Source organism: Echinops telfairi, unplaced genomic scaffold (genome assembly GCF_000313985.2).
Source record: "Echinops telfairi isolate 266 unplaced genomic scaffold, ASM31398v2 ScPeMD7_18;HRSCAF=68, whole genome shotgun sequence".
Lineage (NCBI taxonomy): Eukaryota > Metazoa > Chordata > Mammalia > Afrosoricida > Tenrecidae > Echinops > Echinops telfairi.
The window spans coordinates 98,951,962-98,973,732 of NW_022103915.1; the positions used below are offsets into that span (position 1 = coordinate 98,951,962).

The window sequence follows — 21,771 nt, forward strand, 5'->3', positions numbered from 1 at the left end:
CCCTCATATCAAAGTGAAAGTCTAATCCTAGTATTTCTACTATGTCAGTTTTTCTCCTCTTAGTTTTTTGCATTATCCAATGCACTTTATAGCAATTTACAGACTAACCAGATAAATTTACCATTTATTTGTTAACATTGTTATCCGAATCTTTGACTCTTGCACTCTTTTTTTAGTGTAATGTTTGGTGTGCTGCCTTTTTGTTCCTGAAAAATGAAATTCTATAGTACTATTTTTGTGGTCTTAACTCTTCCCCATTATTTTGTATCAAACTCCAGGTACTCTGTGATCTCTTAAATAATCCTTTAGCATCTGTTGGTCTGATTTGAGTTAGATAATACTTTATTCTTACTATACTTTTACTTAACCGTGAGCTCAATAATTAGATAATAAGTTTTCAAAGATTGAATATTCACAATCTAACACTTGGCAAATAGTTCAATAAAATGTAACTTGAATAATACAAGGATAAGATAATTTAAGGAAGCATTTTAAATTTTCCTTAGAGAATGGATTTTAATGTAATTAGTATCAGACTTATGTCTCTTCTTTTGGCTTTTGTATTTTACTGTCCTTATGAAGGACAGTTTAGAAGATTCAGTAGTTTAATCCAATGTACCCATTTTTTTTTTTTTAGTGTACTCCCCCTGTCCCCTAAAGATCTATTTTATTTTGCTTGAATTTTGTAAAATAGTTCATTACTGATGTTTGTGTGATTTAAAAAGAAAGGAAATTTAGATGAACAATGCAATATACCCTCCCCCAAAATAAAATGCAGTATACCCTACCTTTTTACATCCCCCAGATTATTAAAAGTATCTCGTGTCTCTCTATTTTTAGGGGGCAATTCAGATGCTTCATTGAAAAACCGTTCTGCTTTCTGTAGTGACAAGCTAGATGAGTATTTGGAAAATGAAGGCAAGCTGATGGAAACAAGCATGGGTTTCTCTTCCAATGCTCCTACATCTCCTGTGGTATACCAACTTCCCACCAAGAGTACCAGTTATGTACGGACCCTTGATAGTGTATTAAAGAAGCAATCTACCATTTCCCCTTCTACCTCATACTCTTTGAAGCCTCATTCTGTACCCCTTCCTTCTCGAAAGGTTAAACCTCAAAACAGACAGACAAATGTCAGTGGCCGAACTAAATCATCTTATAAATCTATCTTACCATATCCTGCTTCATCAAAACAGAAGCAGTCCCATGTGATTTTAGGAGATAAGGTTACCAAAAATTCTTCAAACACTGTCTCAGAAAACCAGATGAGTGACTTGGTTGTGCCAACTTCAGAGGAAAATGTTTTTACAAAGCAGATTAGTCTGCGGCAGGCACACCAACAGCCTCAGCAACTGTTGTTGGGAGCTCGGCCACCAGGTTTGTCTAAATCTCAGGTGAAGCTCATGGACCTGGAGGACTGTGCACTTTGGGAAGGAAAACCACGGACTTACATCACCGAAGAGAGAGCAGATGTGTCCTTAACGACTCTGCTTACGGCTCAAGTAAGTATCTCCTGGGTTTTTGGAAGCATATTAATACTTGACTAGAGGGTGAGGGTAGTGAGAAGAAGTTGGGACTGGGATTTTCATGGCAGGTATTTTTAAGCATTTGTTTTTTCTTGTTACAGACTAATGAGATGTCTATTTTCTTACACTTTTACCAGCTAGATGCTCAAGTATACATAGTCTAGCCTGCTAGCAGAGGGCACAGTACAATTGTGCTTTAGAAATAGCATTCATCTCCAATAACATCTAAAAGCCTTAATTTCATTCTCCAGCATATGAACTAAGTATATTTGCTGATGTCAAAACAGCTGTGAAAATGCTTCTTAAAAAATCCTGAATTGCAGAGGAAAACAAACCCAACCCCACAAACACACACATCTGTTGGCGCAGGGGCGGGGGTGGGTGGGGAATAAGAAACCTGCTGCTTGTAAAATTTAATATTAAAATAAAATTTTATATTGTTCATGCACCCATGTTAGTGCCTTCGGGTGCCTGTCAAACAATACAGCCAACAAGGTGATCATTTTTAAATCATTGAATGATTTTTTTTTTATATACCTATTTTAAAATTTTGTGACTATAGTTAAGAATTGAACATCAGAAGTTAAGACTAAATGTAAATTAATAATCATACTTAAAATTTTTTTTGCCTGTATTATCCACTCCCTTTTTAAAAATCACCTTAGATCAGAGATTGGCAAACCTCTGAAAAAGTTCGGAGAGTAAATACTTTTGGTTTTGTGGGCTGTGTAGTCTCTGTTGCAATAAGTTAGCTTTGCTGCTGTTGTGCTATGGACAATATGCAAATGATCGGGCCCAACTCCATTTCAGTGAAATTTTATTTACAAACCAGGCTTATTATGGTCTGCTGATAATAGTTTATGAACCCTGACTTAGAGCATTGTGTAAATAAATTTATTATGAGTAAATTTATCTTTGTTGACATTTTGACTAATGAATCAGTATTTCTTCTGCTTATCTGTGCCATGTATTAGAACAAGAGGTTGCTCACAGTTCTACTATACTTTCAATCTACCCTTTGAATCTGTGTTAACCATGTGTTGTTAGAAAAGAAGGCAGGCCAGTTAGAAGTCTTATATATTTGGGAAATTTAGTGGAATCATAATTCTCTACTTTAATTTTAGGCATCTCTCAAAACTAAACCTATCCACACAATTATACGGAAAAGAGCACCTCCATGCAACAATGACTTTTGCCGACTGGGTTGTGTATGTTCCAGTCTAGCTTTGGAGAAGCGCCAGCCTGCTCACTGCCGCCGACCAGACTGCATGTTTGGCTGCACTTGTTTGAAAAGAAAAGTTGTACTTGTTAAAGGAGGATCTAAAACAAAGCATTTGCAGAGGAAAGCTGCTCATCGAGATCCAATATTTTATGATACTTTGGGAGAAGAGGCAAGGGAAGGAGGAGAGGAGGATGACAGGGAGGAAGAGGAGCTATTAAAAGAGAAGAAGAAAAGAAAGAAGCTGGAATACAGTGAGTATTAGTTGGAGGTACAACAAATGTGCTGATAATTTTGGGGAAAACTGATCTTTTTAAAGTTTATATACTTTAAACACCAGAGACATTTACTTTTAATCCTGATACATGCTTATCTGGTATGTGAGGAAATTCTTGGCATCTGAATGCGTTTTCTATGTGGTATGCCCACACACATGTGCCTTTTTAAAATGGGACTTTTCTCTGAGAATGACTGCTAAATTTGAATTATTCTGTTAATTGGACTTCCAGAGGGGCTTTGAGATTTCATCCATTTTCCCTTTTGGTTTATTTACCTTTTCCTTAGATATTCCTTGGAAAGTGAATGGATGACCAATATAATCCATTGCATTTTATTAAAGGGTGTATTGGCAACAAGACCTTCAGGTCTTGGTTTGAGCCAGGTACTCAGTGGTTGTGGGCAATTGGTGGTAGAATTGGGTAGGGCAGAGCCAATCATTGTGTGCTCTTTTAGGAAGCTTGTTTTTCTTTTTGATAAAATGAGATGTAGGCCCACACAACATTTTTACCTTCTTTCTGGTAGACTTTTATAATCTCTTCAAATGTATTGAATATGACTTTACCATATAATTGAGACTATATCTTGTCACTTATTTATCAGATTATGAGTAATAATACTAAGATAAATGTTATTCAAATTAATCCTTTTTTAGCCATTTATATTTTAACATTACGTTATACTCGCGTATAAGACCGAGTTTTTCAGCACATTTTAAATGCCGTTTTTGTGGTAAAATTAGGTGTCTCGGCTGATACTCAGGTCAGCATATGCTCAAGTATATATGGTACTTGTTATGTACTCTACAGTCTGAGATTATGACCAGTGACCTTCTAGAATTTTGTTGTGAATCTACACGTTTGTGCATGCATTCATATACCCATCAAAGGAACTGCTCTCTATATGTGGCAGTGTACTATTATAATGCATATTTTACTTTCAAAGTTGAGAATCATAAGACGTGCTTTCCTAAGTATGAATTTACATTGTAATTTTAATTTTAATGGCTTTATAGTATTCTAGTTCTTTTGGTTGGACATTGCGTATTTTTGGATTGTTTTTATTTTAAATGATGTAGTAAAGAACATTCCATTTTAGGTTAGGCTATTTAAAGTGAAATTGTGGAGTCAAAGTGTTCTATGTGAAAGATACTTCTAGGTGTTGCTAGGGTTGTACCAACTTACACATCTGCTGGAGGGAGGGGAAAAATGAGGACCTAATGTCGGGGGTTTAAATGGAGAGAAAATGTTTTGAGAAACGATGTACAAATGCGCTTTACACAATTGATGTGTGTATGGATTGGGATAACAGTTGTATGAGCCCCTAATAAAATGTTTAAAAAAAAAACAAAAAAAACCGTACACATCTGCTAATAGTTGGACAGTGTTACAGTGCCACTTTTTCTACAAAACACTGGGTATCTACATCATGCTGATATGCAGGTTGCAATTGAGATGGTTTCTGGTCTCTCTTGCCTGTTTTGGGACCAGTGCCTGGCTATTTGGATGATTATTTTAGTATTTAAGTGAGTTAGATTTTTATATACATAAGAATTTAAAGGTGTTTTTTAAAATCATTTTATTGGGGGCTCGTACAGCTCTTATCACAATCTATACATACATCCATTTTGACAAGCACGCTTGTATATATGTTGTCTTCATTTTCTTTTGTTTCTCATCATTTTCAAAACATTTCTTTCTACTTGAGCCCTTGGTGTCAGCTCCTCATTTTACCATCTTCCACCCCCAGATTTTAAAGGTTTAAAATTAATTATGAGGGAGTTTCAAAACGTTTGTGGGAAAGGTTAATTATATTTTAATTCTATATTTTTTTAAAAAGAATTGTTTGAAGTTCCTTCATATAATACAGAATTGTTAAATTCAGTCCATATCCGTCTGCAGAGTTTACCTCTTCACTAGCACTTAAAGCAACACATGATTACATTTCAGAGCAACGAGAGTTAGACACAACTTACGTAAGGGGTATACTGTACCTATTATGTTTCATTACTTGGTTCACCCTGTTTTTCTGTTCCTTGACCAAAGTTACACTCCAAACGCCAGCCATTTACAAAAGTATTCTTTATTTTTTGCCAGTGTAAAGCAAAATGGCCTGCTCTTTTCCTTCCTAGAAGCCATCACTTTTCTTGTAGTTGATATAGTTGGTGGCGCTGCTAACGACAAGGTCAACTGTTTGAAACCACCAGCCACTCCTTGGGAGGAAGATGAGACGTTCCACTACCTTAAAGAGTTACTTTCTCAGAAACCCACAATTACAGTTCTGCCCTATCTATATGGGATTGCTCTTAGTTGAAACGTTCTCTATGGCAGTGAGTTTGGTTTTGGAATTTTCTTGCACTGCCAAGGAAAGGATGAGGAAGAGAAAGCTTTTACTGTTTTCCATAGCCTTCTGCAAACTGGGGCTTGGTATTTAAGCTCTAATAGTATTCTTCCCTATGGTCTTGGATTTTAGTATTTCCAGTCCGTGGAGCACATGGGTTGGTGTACTTCTGGCTGGGTGGACTTATCTAACACCTCCTTTAGTTGGCAGCTTGTTTTAAGACAAGCTTATCAGACCCCAAGGTGCTGCTATTCTTTCTGAAAGTTGGATACTATCTGCTTTCTTTACCACATTTAGGAACCATATTCTCAGTGATCCCTATGTGGGCAAGTATGGAGCCTGGGCCAAATCATAAGAACCAATTGTTCTTAAAATAACTGTTACTAAATAACTAATTCTTAATAACTCGTTGCTATTAACATTATAGCTTATGAATTAGGGTGAGCACAAAATCTATTATATCTAAGGTTTATATTTCCCTTTTTCCTTTAAAAAAAAATCATTTTATTAGGGGCACATAAAACTCATCACAATTCATACGTACTTCAATTGTGTGAAACACATTGTACATTCATTACCCTCATCATTCTCAAAACATTTGCTCTCTACTTGACCCCCTGGCATCAGCTCCTCATCCCCCCTCTCCCTGCTCCCGCCTCCCTCATGAACCCTTGATAATTTATAAACTATTATTGTGTCATACCTTGCCCTGTCCGACGTCTCCCTTCACCCACTTTTCTGTTGTTTGTCCCCCAAGGAGGAGGTTATATGTAGATCCTTGTAATCAGTTCCCCCTTTCCAACCCACCCTCCCTTCCACCCTCTTGGTATCGCCTCTCTCACCACTGGTCCTGAAGGAACCATCTGTCCTGGATTCCCTGTGTTTCCAGTTCCTATCTGTACTAGTGTATATCCTCTGATCTAGGCAGATCTGTAAGGTAGGATTGGGATCATGATAATGGGTGGGGAAGAAGCATTTAGGAACTAGAAGAAAGTTGTATGTTTCATTGTTGCTACACTGCACCCTGACTGGCTTGTCTGTTCCCCGGGACCATTCCGTAAGGGGATGTCCAATTGCCTACAGATGGGCTTTGGGTCTCCACTCCGCACTCTCCCTCATTCACAATGATTTGATTTTTTATTCTTTGATGCCTGATACCTGATCCCTTCGACACCTCATGATCACATAGGCTGGTGCACTTCGTCCATTTGGGCTCTGTTGCTTCTGAGCTAGATGGCCGCTTGTTTACTTTCCCTTTTGTTTTCTTAAACACTTAATCCTTCACAGCCACAGATATTAGATAAAAAATTATCTTGAAAGAAAAAAATTTTCATTGTTAAAATGATAACTAAAAATAGACTATCAAGGAAGCTGTAATGAAGTGCAGCAAAATGCAAATTTACTGAAGTTTGAAGGAAACTATCAAATTGTTGAAAAATACGTGAGTAATACCAATGTACACTTCACAAAGAAAGGAAATGGTAAAATCTTTCCTTGTGATTTCTTCAAGCTTCTGCCCCCATATGTTTACATTTAAGGATCCATCCTGCAGGCAAAGGCATAAGAAATGGCAAAACTCAAAAAGGTGATGGATTCTCTATGTCTAATGGGTGTATTCAGAGCTTCAAAAAACAAACCATGCAATATCACCTGCAACATAAGACCATGCTTCAAGAATTGCAGTTTCTTATGTGGCAATGACGATAGTAAGCAGAATAGAAGTTACTGAGATTGATAACTTTATGCAAATTCAGGACACAACAGTTAACATTTATAGTGGTATTTCAGAAAATAGTGTCACATCTTACATTAATATCAACAAAGAATTTACCACAGAAATGAGTAATATACACCTACAAGAAATTTTGTATTCAAAAGCCAAAGATGACGATGAAGATTATAAACACCTATCATTGGAAGACCCTGAGCTTGTAAGTCAAATACAAGTTTTTTCAAACTATACAAAGGGAAGAACTCGTGAGGGCAAGAACTTTGTTTTTCTCGTAGCTGTATTTATTCTATTGCCTAAAACCCTATCTGGTTCACAGTAAACGGCTCAATAAATACTTGGTAAAATAAGACAAATGAGGGCAACTAAAGGTTTTTATTATTGTTTGTTCTTAGCAGGGATCAAGTTGATGGATCACTTTATTGGGAGCTTTTACAAATATAACAATCCATAATTCAATCAGATCAAGCATATTTGTACAAGTGCTACCACCATCAGCTTCAAAATATTTTCTTCTTGAACTCTTTGATGTCAGCTCTACACACACACACACACACACACACACACACACCCTCGCGTCCCGTCCCCTCCATACCCCCACTGCCCCCTTCCAATACCCTCAGGGAATCATTACTCCTTTTACTGTTTCTGAAGGGTTATCTATTAGGACTTTCATGCATCAGATGATCTTAATTATACAAATGAACATAGAAAGTTCTAACAAGATTAATGAGGTAAAACAAAAACTATAACAGTAAGGAGAGGGAGTCTTAAAGAATTAGATGATAGTTGTGTGTTTCATCAATGCTATACTACACGGTGGGTTTATCCCGTCTGTGTGACCCTTCTCTGAGGGACTGTCCAATAATCTTACAGGTGGGTTTTGAGTCTCCACTTTGTATATGCTCCTTCCCATCAATTTGATTGCTTGCTTTTGAACTGTGAGGAAGTGTAATTTGTTTTGGCAATGTCTCAGGCTTGACCTTTTTATGACTAAGTTGCCTAATATGTGATATCCTTTATTTTGTTAAGCCATATGTGAAACAGAGCCTGAACAGCCCATTCGCCATTACCCATTATGGGTGAAAGTAGAAGGTGAAGTAGATCCAGAGCCTGTTTATATTCCAACTCCCTCTGTCATTGAGCCTATGAAACCATTGTTGTTGCCTCAACCGGAAGTTCTATCTACTACTGCGAAGGGCAAAGTGCTCACTGGAATTAAACCTGCAAAACCATATACTCCCAAACCCAATCCTGTGGTAAGCTTTGAGTTTTATTTTTTATGGCAAGTTATAACTATTATAAAGGTATGATGGGTTCCAACCAGAATTTTTCATTGTTCTTTACAGATCCTTAAGTGAATATGTGTACCTTATATAAACCTAAGAATCACTTTGGGATCTTGTTAAATCATAGGTTTTGATGTAGATATTTGGAAAGGCAAAATCTTATTAGAAGTTTGAACTGGAATGAACTGATTTGATGCCCTGGAAATAATGCAGCCATATTTTTCCCCAGCAAATTTTTTATATGCTGTAAATACAAAACTCAACATTTAAAATAACATGTAATATTTACAATTGTGTGAAGACTAATAGTAGGCATAAATGAGAGCTGGTACTTGCTTTGTATTATAATAACTGAAGCAAATCTGATGATAGAATCGGCTTCTGTTTTCCCACTCCATTTATGTAAAGAAAGATCTTTTTGTGTAATGCTACTGTATGGTCTATGTACCAGTTCTGTTCTGCAAATTATTTGTTGCGCATATGAGTAATGTTGGTGTTCACATTATGATGAACAAGTTTTAGTCCTAAGTCATTTAAGTCAGATTTGTACATCAGAATAGTGAGATACTTTCTTATCTAATATCAGTCAAATATATCTCAATATACAATGTACCTTTCTATGAAAAACTTCTAGGTATTCTAAAACATCTTTAACATAATAATAATAAAATAATAATAATAATAATGTTTTGAGGTACATCACAAAGTAGTGCCTGTTTGTTATTTATGAACCATTGTATATGTACCTGAAATTGCAATAGGTTTTATGGAGACTGGTTGGTAAACTAGGGGTTGTACATTTATTTGTATACCTAGTTGTACTCCAGTTGCTTGTTCATAACTCCGGTACTGTCTATGTAGAAAATTTGATAGCAAGCTGACAAAGTGATTTTAAAAATCTGTTTAGTCTAATATAAAATTTTGGACTTGTATTTCATGTATTTGTGTTTTCTTATGTTTCTCCAGTAGTTTATTTTTATAAAAATATGATAGACTGTAGTTAACAAATAATATCCTTCATTGTAGATAGTTTGTGAAGCACTTGTGGTATGATCTGAAATTTCTTTTTTTTTTTTTTAATTTAAAAATTTTATTAGGGGCTCATACAACTGTTATCGCAATCCATATACACATCAATTGTGTAAAGCGCATTTGTACATCATTCTCAAAACATTTTATCTCCACTTAAACCCCCAACATTAGGTCCTCATTTATCCCCTCCCTCCCCGCTCCCCACTCCCTCATGAGCCCTTGATAGTTTATAAATTGGTATTTTGTCATATCTTGCCCTGTCCGACGTCTCCCTTCACCCACTTTTCGGTTGTCTGTCCCCCAGGGAGGAGGTCACATATAGTTCTTTGTAACCGGTTCCCTCTTTCCTACTCATTCTCCTTTTACCCTTCTTGTTTCGCCACTCACACCACTGGTCCTGTAGGGCTCAGATCTGAAATTTCTTAATAGAGCACCAGAATCCTTCGTAACTGCCCCCAAATTCAGCACATATTAACTATTTTAACTTAAAGTTTGCCTTTTAAAATTTTAACTGTTGTAATAGAAACAAAGTTGAAAAATATCAAAGCGATTCTTCCCAATGTATAGAATGTTTTGTTGTATGAAACTTACAGATTCGGGAAGAGGACAAAGATCCAGTCTACTTATACTTTGAAAGTATGATGACTTGTGCCCGAGTTCGAATGTATGAACGGAAAAAACGAAAGCAGCCATCTCTCCCCACATCTCCATCATTCCCGCAGCAGAGCTCATGTCATGCCAGTCCTGGGGACTATAGTATAAAGGTGACTCGCTTGTTGCCTGTTTCTTTTGCTGCTTTTTGATTGCTTGTTGCTGGCATTTGAATTTACGTTATTATGTAATGTAATTCTTAGAGACTAGAGAAAACTACTCGAGAGGTTTATACTGTTTGAGGTTTGTCATTCTTTCTGACCTTGGAGTACAGATGAAAAATGTAAACATTTCTGATTTTCATTAAACCTGTTTTCTCAATTATTAGGATTTACATCCTCCCACATTGGTGAATTTTCTAAATAAGTGAAATTTGTCCTGTTAAAACAATTATTTTGTATTCTTTACTGGAATATGCTATAAAACCCAATGTAAATTTTTTTCTTTGTGACTTAGTACTATCAAGAACATTGGTGAACAAAGCTTCATGCTTCTCTCAGGGTTGTATACTACAGCCACACAGCCGTGTGGGCATGTGACTTCATCATTTGAATGATTTTAAGCCTCTTTGAGAAATGTAAGGCATACTGGTGTCTCAGAGGATTAATAACTGCTAATCACAAAATCAGTGGCTCAAATCCACCAGCCAGCCACACTGCAGGAGAAAGATGAGTGTGTTGATTTTGTAAATATTAATTGCTTTGGAAGCCTTTAGGAGCATTTCTCTCTTGTTGTATAGAGTTGTTTTGAGTTGTAATCAACTAGGTCATGGGTTTTGAGAAATAAGTGTATGGACATGAGTGTATGTTGAACAGAAATGTTTCTGTCATTGTCTTTAGGAACCTGATTCTGAGCAGCAGCCCTTGAAACAAGCCACCTCTGATCTAGAGAATGAGTCTCATAAATCACAAGGTCAGATGATTGATTTTATAATTTGATAATATTCACATAGGTCCAGATTATAATCCTTAAGGAACATCCAAACCACCAAATCAGAATATGGTTATGCACCCTGTTTCTGACTTCTTCTAAAAACAGATACAGTAGGTGATGATTTTATAACTGAGGTAAGTGAAGGAGAGTGCTAAGGTGAAGGACCCTTGTCAGTGTGATCATCCTGAAAGGCTGATACCCCCTATCTTCCCTCAAAGGTTAATGGGATCTCTATCTTGGCGTTTCTGTAATTGTAATTATAATCCACTGGTTAGAAGCTCTCCTGTAGAAATCTGGGTGTTTAGTGAAATACAGATCTAGTTAACGTGTTACTATGAATATAAAGACATTGTAGAAATTGATCAGTCATATCTAGGGGCACATAAATATAAGAAGGCCTCAAAAAGTTCATGAGAAAATTCTATTTTAATTCCATTTTTCCAGAATATTTAAAAAACTGCCTTACAGTTCAAAAGTATTTGTGGTAGAAACTAGAGGTATCATGCACCTTTTTAAAAACCAGAACACTTGCTGTTCTTTAGAATTGACTCTCCCCTTCATATATTACAAAGTATCTCATAGTATCTTTGCTTTGCTTATGTGGAGAGCAGAATACTTCTATACCAAACAAGCTTAACCTTATTTATGGCTATGCTTTCATTTTGGGTAACACTTTATTTTAGAGCAGTTTTGAGAGGGTCCTTTTTTAGTATGAGTACAGTCATCAGGGTTGTGAACGTTAGTGTAATTTGATTTTCTGGAGTCTATATTTCTTCCTAGAAAACACTCATTATGAGTGTTAAGCTGTATATTGGACTATCACTGAAAGTACATAGGTATGGAACACTGAATAATCATTGCCTTTTTTTTTTGCCCTTGGCAGTTTTCTGAAGATTTAGGGAAAATAAATTTTTTTCAGATTTTAGTGCAATGATGTAATGCAGAAATATCTTTCAATTCTTCATCAGAAAATAGTTGGAAATCTTCCTGCAATGAAGGGGAATCCTCTTCTACCTCCTATGTGCATCAGCGGTCACCTGGTGGTCCCACCAAACTGATAGAGATCATCTCAGACTGCAACTGGGAGGAGGATCGGAACAAGATTTTGAGCATCTTATCCCAGCACATCAATAGCAACATGCCACAATCACTTAAGGTGGGCAGCTTCATCATTGAGTTGGCTTCTCAGCGAAAGAGCCGGGGTGAGAAGAACCCTCCTGTTTATTCTTCTCGTGTGAAAATCTCTATGCCATCATGTCAAGATCAAGATGATATGGCTGAGAAATCTGAATCAGAGACTCCTGATGGTCCATTATCCCCTGGGAAAATGGATGATCTCACTTCTGTGCAGACAGATGCCTTGGATTCAGTGAGGGAAAGATTGCATGGAGGCAAAGGTCTGCCTTTTTATGCAGGGCTTTCTCCTGCAGGGAAGCTTGTGGCCTATAAACGTAAACCCAGTTCAAGCACATCTGGGCTTATCCAGGTGAGAATTATCTTTAATCTGGGTATAGCACCTTTTTAGGAAACATTTTTAGTGTTCAGAATCCCTGATGGAGCCTCATATCAGCCTATAATTTTCTTTCTAGTCTTCCCAGAAAGCTGCTCTTAAACTTTATATCTGGCTCTGGTGATACTTTGACAACTGTGAGGAGAGTTAAGGATTTATTCTAATTCATGAAATTTATCATTGATAGCCAATTTGAAAACAAACAAACTACATGGTATTAGGGCTAGTAGTTAAGGGGACAGTGAAGTTGACTTTAGGATAGGCAGTACATTTGGAATTCGGGAACTTTTAAAATTTAATAAGGCTTGTTATTAAAACATGAGATTTTAAATTATCTTATTATTTATGATTTCCTTAATTATTTTTTCTTATTAAAAACTTTTCCAGTAGATTCATTGGTTTAGGACAAATATTTCTATCACTGCTGCTTAGTAATTCAAGCAGATTATATTAATGAAATTACAGTGACATAGAAAATCATTTGGGAAAAAAATAAATAAAAAAAGAAAATTATTTGGAAGGAGAAGTTTCTGAATGGAATTATAAATCACAAGACAAAAGGTTTTCTCCCAGTAATGTTAAATGTACTTTTATATCAAGGTAGCAAATATGTTGAAGAATTTGGCATGATTGTCAAGGATGGTTGACATTATTAGCCTGACAACTTTCTCCAAATTAAGAACTTTTCCATTATAAATATAACCTGATTATTTAACATAGCTGGTTCTATGCAATGACTTTAATGGTATTTCTTGAAACTCTTAATGGTGAGGTGAGCTGTGTTTTCTATCTTCCTCATTTATTGATTGGTTCTTTGAAAACTGAGACTTTATTGAGATATCATGTGTTGTATGTAGTGAGACAACCTGAAATATAAACATAGAAATTTTGTGTTGTTTACTCTTAACCAAGAATTCATAAAGCCCCCATAGAATGTGAATTTATCCAAGTAGTCAGGTCCCTGTAGTATAGATTGTATAGGAAGCTACTGGGAAATACTTAGAGCAAGTCCTAAAGTAGCAAGTAGGAACATCTTACCTAGATACCCTATAACTTGAAAAAGCAAACTATAAAAAGTAGATGGAAAGACCAATTTTCTTTGTATTATACTCAAAGATATTCCTGATCTTTCTTGGAGTAGTCATAATTTTATATCAAAAAGTAAATTCTGCGTAATGACTTGGAAGATGAAACAGTGGCTTGCTATAACTATTTTTCTCACCAATTTTTTTATTAATAGAATAGGTTCCCCTCACCTTTTTCCATGATGAAGCAGAAACTTGTCTTTATAAGCTAGAGTCACTCAGCATTATAACCTAGAGAACATGAATAGAAACTTAAGTAGATTTAAAAAAAAAAAATTCTGCTATCCAAAATGGTCAGTCTGATCAACTCAGACATTACAAAGAGTATTTACCTCACCTTCTTCTGACAGTTTAGTAACTACTAGAATTAAAATACATTTCTTCTGGCATGTATTGCCTGCCATGCTTTTTCCAGGAGATAAAGACATTGTCTTCAAAGTTGCACCTTTTGAAAATTGTTTGTTGCTTAGGTTATTTTAACGGTATTTGTTTTATAACAAACTGGGTTCATCATATTTTTTTAAAATATGAAGAGTGCTTGAAAATAACACTTTGGGGCTTTATTAAGAGATCTGTGGAACACAGTTAATCCCAGAGAGGTTTTGTGGAGCAGTTAGTCATGTTTACAAGTGATTGTTAATAGTGTAACTAGCATTGTTCATTGACAGTTGGATGGTTCTTAGGTTTGATGCCATTTTTCATGTATTTGTGATGCAGACATGATAATTTCTGAGATCCTCTGTGTCAACACGTTCTAAATGAAAATGAGTTTAGTTCAGAATATTAGCTGACAGCATTTTAAAAAATCTCCTAATTAGATTAATCTGAATGGGAAAAGTTCATTTCTTTTTCCCTTTTAAAGCTGAAAAGTAGACTTTTAAAACCTTGTAAAAAGGGAGGAGAATTAGCAAGAGAATTTTATCTTTACAGAATTTCTCTTTGCCACTTGTTTCAGGTTAATGGTAAGAGTTACCCGCAGGCTAAGTTGCTATTGGGACAGATGGGGGCATTGCATCCAGCCAATAGGCTAGCTGCTTATATCACAGGCAGGTTGCGACCCTCAGTCCTGGACCTCTCAACCCTCAGTACTGTCATCTCCAAGGTAGCATCCAATGCCAAGGTGGCTGCATCCAGGAAACCACGTACCCTGTTGCCTTCAACATCCAATTCCAAAACGACATCTTCCTCCAGCACTACATCAAACCGTCCTGGGAAGAATTTGAAGGCATTTGTCTCAGCAAAAAGGCCAATTGGTAAGTTGAAGCGCACAAACTTTGGGGAAAGGTCTGTAACTTGGTAGTGAGTCAGTGAGTTAGAGGTATAAAGAGAAATACAGAACATGGTGGTGTTTATATGCTGTCTTAAGCCTTTTATTTTTATAATACATACAGCCTACCGTACTAGATAAATTGAACTCTGTGTAGTTTTATGGTTATTTCCTAGACTTTTAGACTGATGATATTAATGTGAAAAAGACTTAAGATTTTTTTGTTTCTTAAAAGGCAGAAATATTCTGTCTCCTTAGCTTAGCGTTTTCCCACATGGACTGGTGGTGTTTGGCACTAGTCATATATATGTTCTTTGAACGTATGAAACCCAGCAGTTAGCAAAACCAAAGCAGACTGAATTATATATATGCTTAAATTAAAAGGCCCTTGTAAAACATAATTTTGGTAGCAGCGCCTTACTTTGTTCATCCCTGCTCTGTGAATGAAAACTTCTTTCTTTCCCTTAACGTTTTTTAAGTGTAAAACGTTAATAGAGTGTGTAATAAATTGCCTCCTTGAAGTATTTGTGTTTTAGCACTGAGAATATCTTTACAGTTGATTTATTGAACTCTTTGTTGTTGCAAATCTCAATAGGAATGTTCAGTAAAGGTACTGAACATTCTTATTCTTCTAATAGACAGTTGAAATCTCTGGTTGAGAACTGGAGAGTTATTTGAAGTCAGGGGTAGACACTCTATGCCTGAAAAGGCACCTTTTTTGTTTGTTTTTCAGCATCTTAAACTGATGATCCCCCCCTTCCCTCCCAAAGTAATCCTATCCTCCTTTTTAAAAAAATGTATACATTTTAGGAATATGCAAAACTCCCCTGTCTCCTAAGAGGACAGTTACAAAGAGGTGGAGGTGCTGGGGCAGAAGGAAGTGATGGAAACAAATTTTAAAATTAGCATTAGGAAAAAAGTTCTCTGCTTTTTACCTTCTTTCATCTGTTTTACATAATGAAGTTGATTGATGCTATATGGCCTTTTAGTGTCCTAGCAATTTGAATAGTTAAACAAAATTTTGGTAGGAGCACCCATTTTAACCCCTTTCTTGTTCTAATTATGAGGCTTTGGGTTGGGTTGAGGGACGTGTTTCATTTCTGGGGGTGGAAATTGGCACATACAATGCAGGTAGCTAGTCCCTTTAAGAAATTGACCCAGTGGTACACAACAAATGTTGATTAAACACATTCACTAAGAGAATAAACTGAGAACTGAAGATTTTTGACCTGCAAATTTTTATTTGCAGCGGCTCGACCCTCTCCTGGTGGTGTGTTCACACAGTTTGTGATGAGCAAAGTTGGAGCCCTGCAGCAGAAGATACCTGGAGTTAGCACACCCCAACCCCTGACAGGGTCACAGAAGTTCAGTATCAGACCTTCTCCAGTAATGGTCGTCACACCTGTGGTTTCTTCTGAGCCAGTTCAGGTGTGCAGCCCTATGACTGCTGCTGTCACCACTACCACCCCTCAAGTGATTTTAGAAAATGTTACTTCTGTGGCATCTGTGACTGCTATTTCTGACATGGGAACTAAAGAGACTACTAATTCTTCTGATGCCACCCATGCAGGGGCTGTTGAGGTCTCTGAAACTAATGTCCGCACTCCTATAACACCTACTCAGTCTACAGCCACTGTGAATCTTTCCAAAACTACTGGGATAACTACCCCTGTTGCTTCCATTGCTTTTCCTAAGTCTTTGGTAGCATCTTCTCCAACCATAACTCTTCCCGTTGCTTCCACTGCCTCCACCTCCATAGTCGTGGTGACCACAGCTGCATCTTCCTCCATGGTGACCACACCAACTTCATCTCTGGGCTCTGTACCTATTATACTTTCAGGAATTAATGGGAGTCCACCAGTGAGCCAGAGACCAGGTAAGGCCTAGCTATTATTATAACACGATATAACATGTTACATGCTATAACATGATACCTGTATTCCTGAAAACCTTTGCATTTTGCAACAAGCACTGAAGATAGAACTCATCATGAATATATAGTTAGGGTACACAGCTGAAAATCTATGCAACTTGATAAACATAGAACTAATAAAAACAACTATTACTTGGGAGATAACATGAGAAACCTCGATAGTTTTAACAGGACTTGTGGCGGGCCTAGACTTTGTCTCAGGACCAATTCAAAACAGAATGGATGGAAATACTGGTTGAGGAAACTGAAATAGTGCCGGTAGCAGAGCTCTGAGCTGCAGAGTAGTTGCTACAGTGGACCCAGAAGGAATCTGCCATGTCCTGAGAGCTGCATGGAGCTATGGGCATGCATTTTTCAGGATGGAACTCCAAATGCAAGTGTTCCTTTTTTTTTTTTCCTTTTTAATGAAGAAAGATGAGAAGGTTTTTGCCTGTGCTGTAGCCAAGCAAGCTGAAGGCTTTTGTCTTTTTTTTGCTTAAAATTAAAATTTTCCCTTTGTTAGTCTAGCTCCTCTTGCCTCCTAAAATTCATGAGTGAATCAGCACAATGCCCATCTAATACATAATTCCCCTGTTATTACACAAGTAGATTGAAATAAAAATAAGGAAACATTTCATTGTTTAGGATCATAATATTTTATATATGTTTATGTGCTTTTAAGCTAAAATTAGTTTTCACTTGTTGGGTTAGGTTAAATTAATTGTTTATTAAGAATATTGTACACTTGCTAATATTGTATTCCAGTGCAACTAAGTAAAGTATGTGGTCCACTCAGTGGAATTAATGTGGAAAAGAGTGTAAGGCTTTTGAGGATTGGAGGAGAAATAAATATCCTATAGCAACTCTTTTGGTTAATGATACTTTTCTTATTTTTAGCTTTAGTGACATGGTTCAGATCTCTGTAGGTCTATTAATGTAATGGTTTGGGAAATTGATTTACAAGTTGAAGTTCTGTTGAAAGGAAAATATACTTGCAATGTTAAAATTGTTTATCCTTTGCTTCTCCCCATAAGTAAATATGTAACTAAGAAATGGTTAGTATATTTTAGAGTTTGGGTAGTAAGGTCATTATTAGTGAAACTATCTTGATTTTTCTATTGAATCTCAGAGTTCTTATCTGTCATATTATAACTGTTTAAAACTACATTTCAAAGCAATCCAGCCTTTTTTCTTAAAAAGTTGTAATGGTAGCTCTTCCACATACCATGTGATTCAATAGTTCAGTCATATCAAGAAGAATTGTACAATTATTACCACAATCAACTTTAGAACATTTTCTTCCTTAGACTCATTGTTATTCATGTAATGACCTTTTTTTTCTTAATTTGGCGAAAATATCCACAGCCAAACATTCTCCAATTCAACAGCTTTTACGTGTGTAATTCAGTTGATGAAGAGACAAAAACTTCCGGAAATTTAATGACAATATAGACTGATACGTTAGTGTATAATAATAGGGTTAGAATCAAAAGGGAAATTACTCAAAATGCAGATGTGTTGTTCTATATCCATGTCCTGCTTATCTCTCGCAGGACCATTTTAGGGAATAATAGTGTTCTTAATAGATTTTCATAGCTGCTTTGATTGTGGAACTGAGTGGGTCCTCCTGAGGGAGTGTGTGTAATTTTGTTACCACTTCACAGAGAGGGTCCCAACTCAAGCATGTTAACAGCTGTGACTTTTTCATTCAATTTCCCTTTTTCTGTTTCTTCGACTTTCCTCTCACATGTAAATAAACAATCACATGTACATTTATTGTGTATTAGAATCGGCTTTTATTCTTCAAATTGGAATAATCCAGTTTTGAAACACTCACTAAAATTTAATTTGAAAAGTGTAGGAAATTGGGAGTACTTTAACAAAAAGATGTCATTCACATAAGACACATTTTTGTTAATTTTTGCACTTTTCCCCTCCCTCCCACAAACAGTTTGGTCTATATTTTATTTCATTATCAAAAGTAGCCCTGGGTCTTCTATATACATCTAAATTCTTGACTGTCTAAATGTTATGGGCATGACTTTCTTTTAGAAATTGGATATGTTTTGTGGGCACAGTCCCTACTTCATAGATAATCGTGTGCTAAGTAGAATTTTTTGTTTTGTTTGTTTGGTTTGTTGATTTTTCTATGATGGACAGACTGAGAATTTTTATTGTTGTTTTATTTTTTCCCAGTCTTTAGTATTTATTAATACCTCTTCCAAATAACAAAGTGCATATTTAGGTGCTGCTAATGATTTGAAATTTCTTTTAATTCACATCTTCTGAAATAAATTGCTGCTTTTTCTGTTTGTTTTAAAACTATCTTTTGCCTTTTCCTAACCAGGCTTTATATCCCTGCTTCTTTGATGTCTCTTAATTTCATTCCATTTTTAGGGGGTATGTATTTTTTTCCTTCTGAAAAATAATTTTGACAAATCTTTAAACTCTTATTCTTCAGTGAATTTTTAAAGCCAAGAAACTTTTTGTGTCTTATAATGTTTAGTCTTTGACCTTTTATTTTACTTAAAGTGAAAATCTAATATGTACTACTAGCCATTCAATTTTAAAACTGCAAAAAGATAATTTTTATCATAAAAATGATCTTTCTAACTGTAATAATTCACATTTAGAGGCCTGGTCCATGTTTTTTGTTAGGCAGAACCATCCCATTAAATAGCTCACTTGGCAAATGACGCTTTAAGATTTTTTTTTTTTTAATCACTCTCAGTGTAAAACTCTGTGAAGTTAGGTTTAAAATAAATTATTCTTAGCCATGATTATTAAATAGAATTATCCACTGCATGGTCACATCCTATGCCTTAATAGTTTTTCCTTAATGTGTTAAAAGAGAATTCTGATGCCATGTTTCTATTTTTTATTTTTCAGATAATACCCCTCAAATTCCAGTGGCTACTTCTCAGGTCTCTCCTAACCCAGTGAAACGTGCTGGACCTCGATTGTTGTTGATTCCAGTACAGCAGGGCTCTCCTACTGTAAGACCTGCCCCAAACACACAACTTACGGGGCAGCGGATGGTCTTGCAGCCTGTTAGGAGCCCCAGTGGAATGAACCTATTCAGGCATCCTAATGGGCAGATTGTCCAGCTCCTCCCTTTGCATCAGCTTCGAGGCTCTAATTCCCAGCCCAACTTACAACCTGTCATGTTTCGGAACCCAGGTATAGAGATTTTTCTTAGAGTTAACTATCTAAAAAGAAATGCATACTTTGGAAGTTTTGGTGAATGCAATGGTGATTTCAAATTTTCTTCTTACTAGGATCTGTGGTGGGAATCCGGTTACCTGCACCTTCTAAACCTTCAGAGACGCCACCATCTTCTACTTCTTCGTCTGCTTTTTCTGTTGTGAACCCAGTGATTCAGACTGTTGGGTCTTCACCAGCTGTGAATGTCATCACTCAGGCGCCATCATTGCTCTCCTCTGGATCTCCTTTCGTGTCTCAGGCTGGTACTTTAACCCTGAGGATTTCTGCTCCGGAACCACAAAGTTGTGCAAGTAAAACAGGCTCTGAAACAAAAATCACCTATAGCTCAGGAGGGCAGCCGGTTGGTACAGCCAGTCTCATTCCTCTCCAGTCTGGCAGTTTTGCCTTGTTGCAGCTCCCAGGACAAAAACCTATTCCTAGCTCCATTCTTCAGCATGTTGCTTCCCTGCAGATGAAAAGAGAATCTCAGAATGCAGATCAGAAAAATGAAACAAGCTCTTTAAAACAGCAGGAAACCAAGAAAGTTGTAGAGTCAGATGGAGCTGCTATAGACCCTGAGGCTAGTACAATAATAAACCAAAATCCAGGAGCTGCTGCCTCAGAAGAAACCCCGAATGACTCTTTGGAAGATGGGGGTGATCATTTTGATGAAGAGTCCACTACAGGAGAAGATCCTATAACCGCTATGCATTCTGAGCACCCCTTTATCACTGGGTCACGCTCAAATGGAGACTATAAAGGTGTCAGTGATGAGCTTGTGCCTGTGAATCAGAGTCGCTCCAAGGGAAAACAGACTATTGTCGAAGTTAAGACCATTTCTGGAAAAACTAGTAATGTGACAGCCCAAAGTGTAAGTAAGGCACAGCTTAAAAAAGTTGTCACTGTGAAAGTGGAACAGGGGCATGTACTAGACAATCCCGAAGACGAACAAAGTGAATTCCCAATCATCTCTAAGGAAGAAAGTAAACTTGAATTATCAGAGAACAAAATTGTGGAACAGCAACTTAATGCACAGCCGGAGAACAAGGAGGAGGGAGTGGGAAACTCTGTGGAGGGGGGCAGTGTTAGAGACAGAATGAGAAAGCACCCGAAGGGCCCTCTGACCCGCAAATATGTTGGAACGTCAAAAGAATGTAAGAAAGAGGTAGATGAACAATTAATTAAACAAACAAAGACCAGACAGGAAAATTCTAGTGTGTTTCAACAAGAACAAAATATCTCTGGTTTAAAAACTGAGTGCGATTCTTGGAGTAGGGTTTCTAATCCTGCAACCTTTTCCAAGAGAGCTACAAAAGGCGACAGAGGGGATGGACACTTTGAGGGTCACTTACTGCTATCAGGAGAACCTATAAAACCAAAACAAGAAAAGAAAAGTGGGAGAAGCAGTACTGACTTCACTGTTTTGGATTTGGAAGAAGAGGATGAAGAAGATGAGAATGAGAAAACGGATGACTCTGTTGATGAGATGGTGGATGTTGTTTCTGACTACCAGAGTGAGGATGTTGATGATGTAGAAAAGGTGGTGAGCTTGTTTTTGTTGTGGCTGAAACCCCAACGATTTAAGGGATTGGTTAACAGTAGCTTTTCCAGAAAATCATTGTAACTAACATATTCAATTGAAAGCCTAGGTTTAGATTATGACTAAAAATGACTTTGTACTTTTAGGCTGTCAGTCGGGCAACATTTATTGAGCTTATATATGTATTTTTTTTCTTTCAACATTTAGCTCTTGTAAACTTCTAAACATATTTTAATATTTAATAGTTCCAGCTTATAG

The 21,771-nt window shown here is 36.6% G+C and overlaps 1 protein-coding gene across 8 annotated transcripts in view; it reads left to right on the forward strand.

The window, feature by feature from the left end:
• MGA (MAX dimerization protein MGA) overlaps window positions 1-21,771 on the forward strand; it is a 70,016-nt gene that overhangs the window by 30,230 nt on the left and 18,015 nt on the right. For 3 of the 8 annotated variants that reach the window (XM_045288208.1, XM_045288211.1, XM_045288209.1), the window contains exons 8-17: window positions 841-1,502; window positions 2,651-2,999; window positions 8,123-8,349; window positions 10,005-10,175; window positions 10,902-10,974; window positions 11,964-12,481; window positions 14,546-14,843; window positions 16,107-16,733; window positions 19,659-19,949; window positions 20,048-21,513. In XM_045288208.1, coding sequence (XP_045144143.1) covers window positions 841-1,502; window positions 2,651-2,999; window positions 8,123-8,349; window positions 10,005-10,175; window positions 10,902-10,974; window positions 11,964-12,481; window positions 14,546-14,843; window positions 16,107-16,733; window positions 19,659-19,949; window positions 20,048-21,513 — 4,682 coding nt within the window. The remainder of the gene's footprint in view (window positions 1-840; window positions 1,503-2,650; window positions 3,000-8,122; window positions 8,350-10,004; window positions 10,176-10,901; window positions 10,975-11,963; window positions 12,482-14,545; window positions 14,844-16,106; window positions 16,734-19,658; window positions 19,950-20,047; window positions 21,514-21,771) is intronic. The other 5 variants (XM_045288210.1, XM_045288212.1, XM_045288213.1 and 2 more) reach the window with 5 other exon arrangements.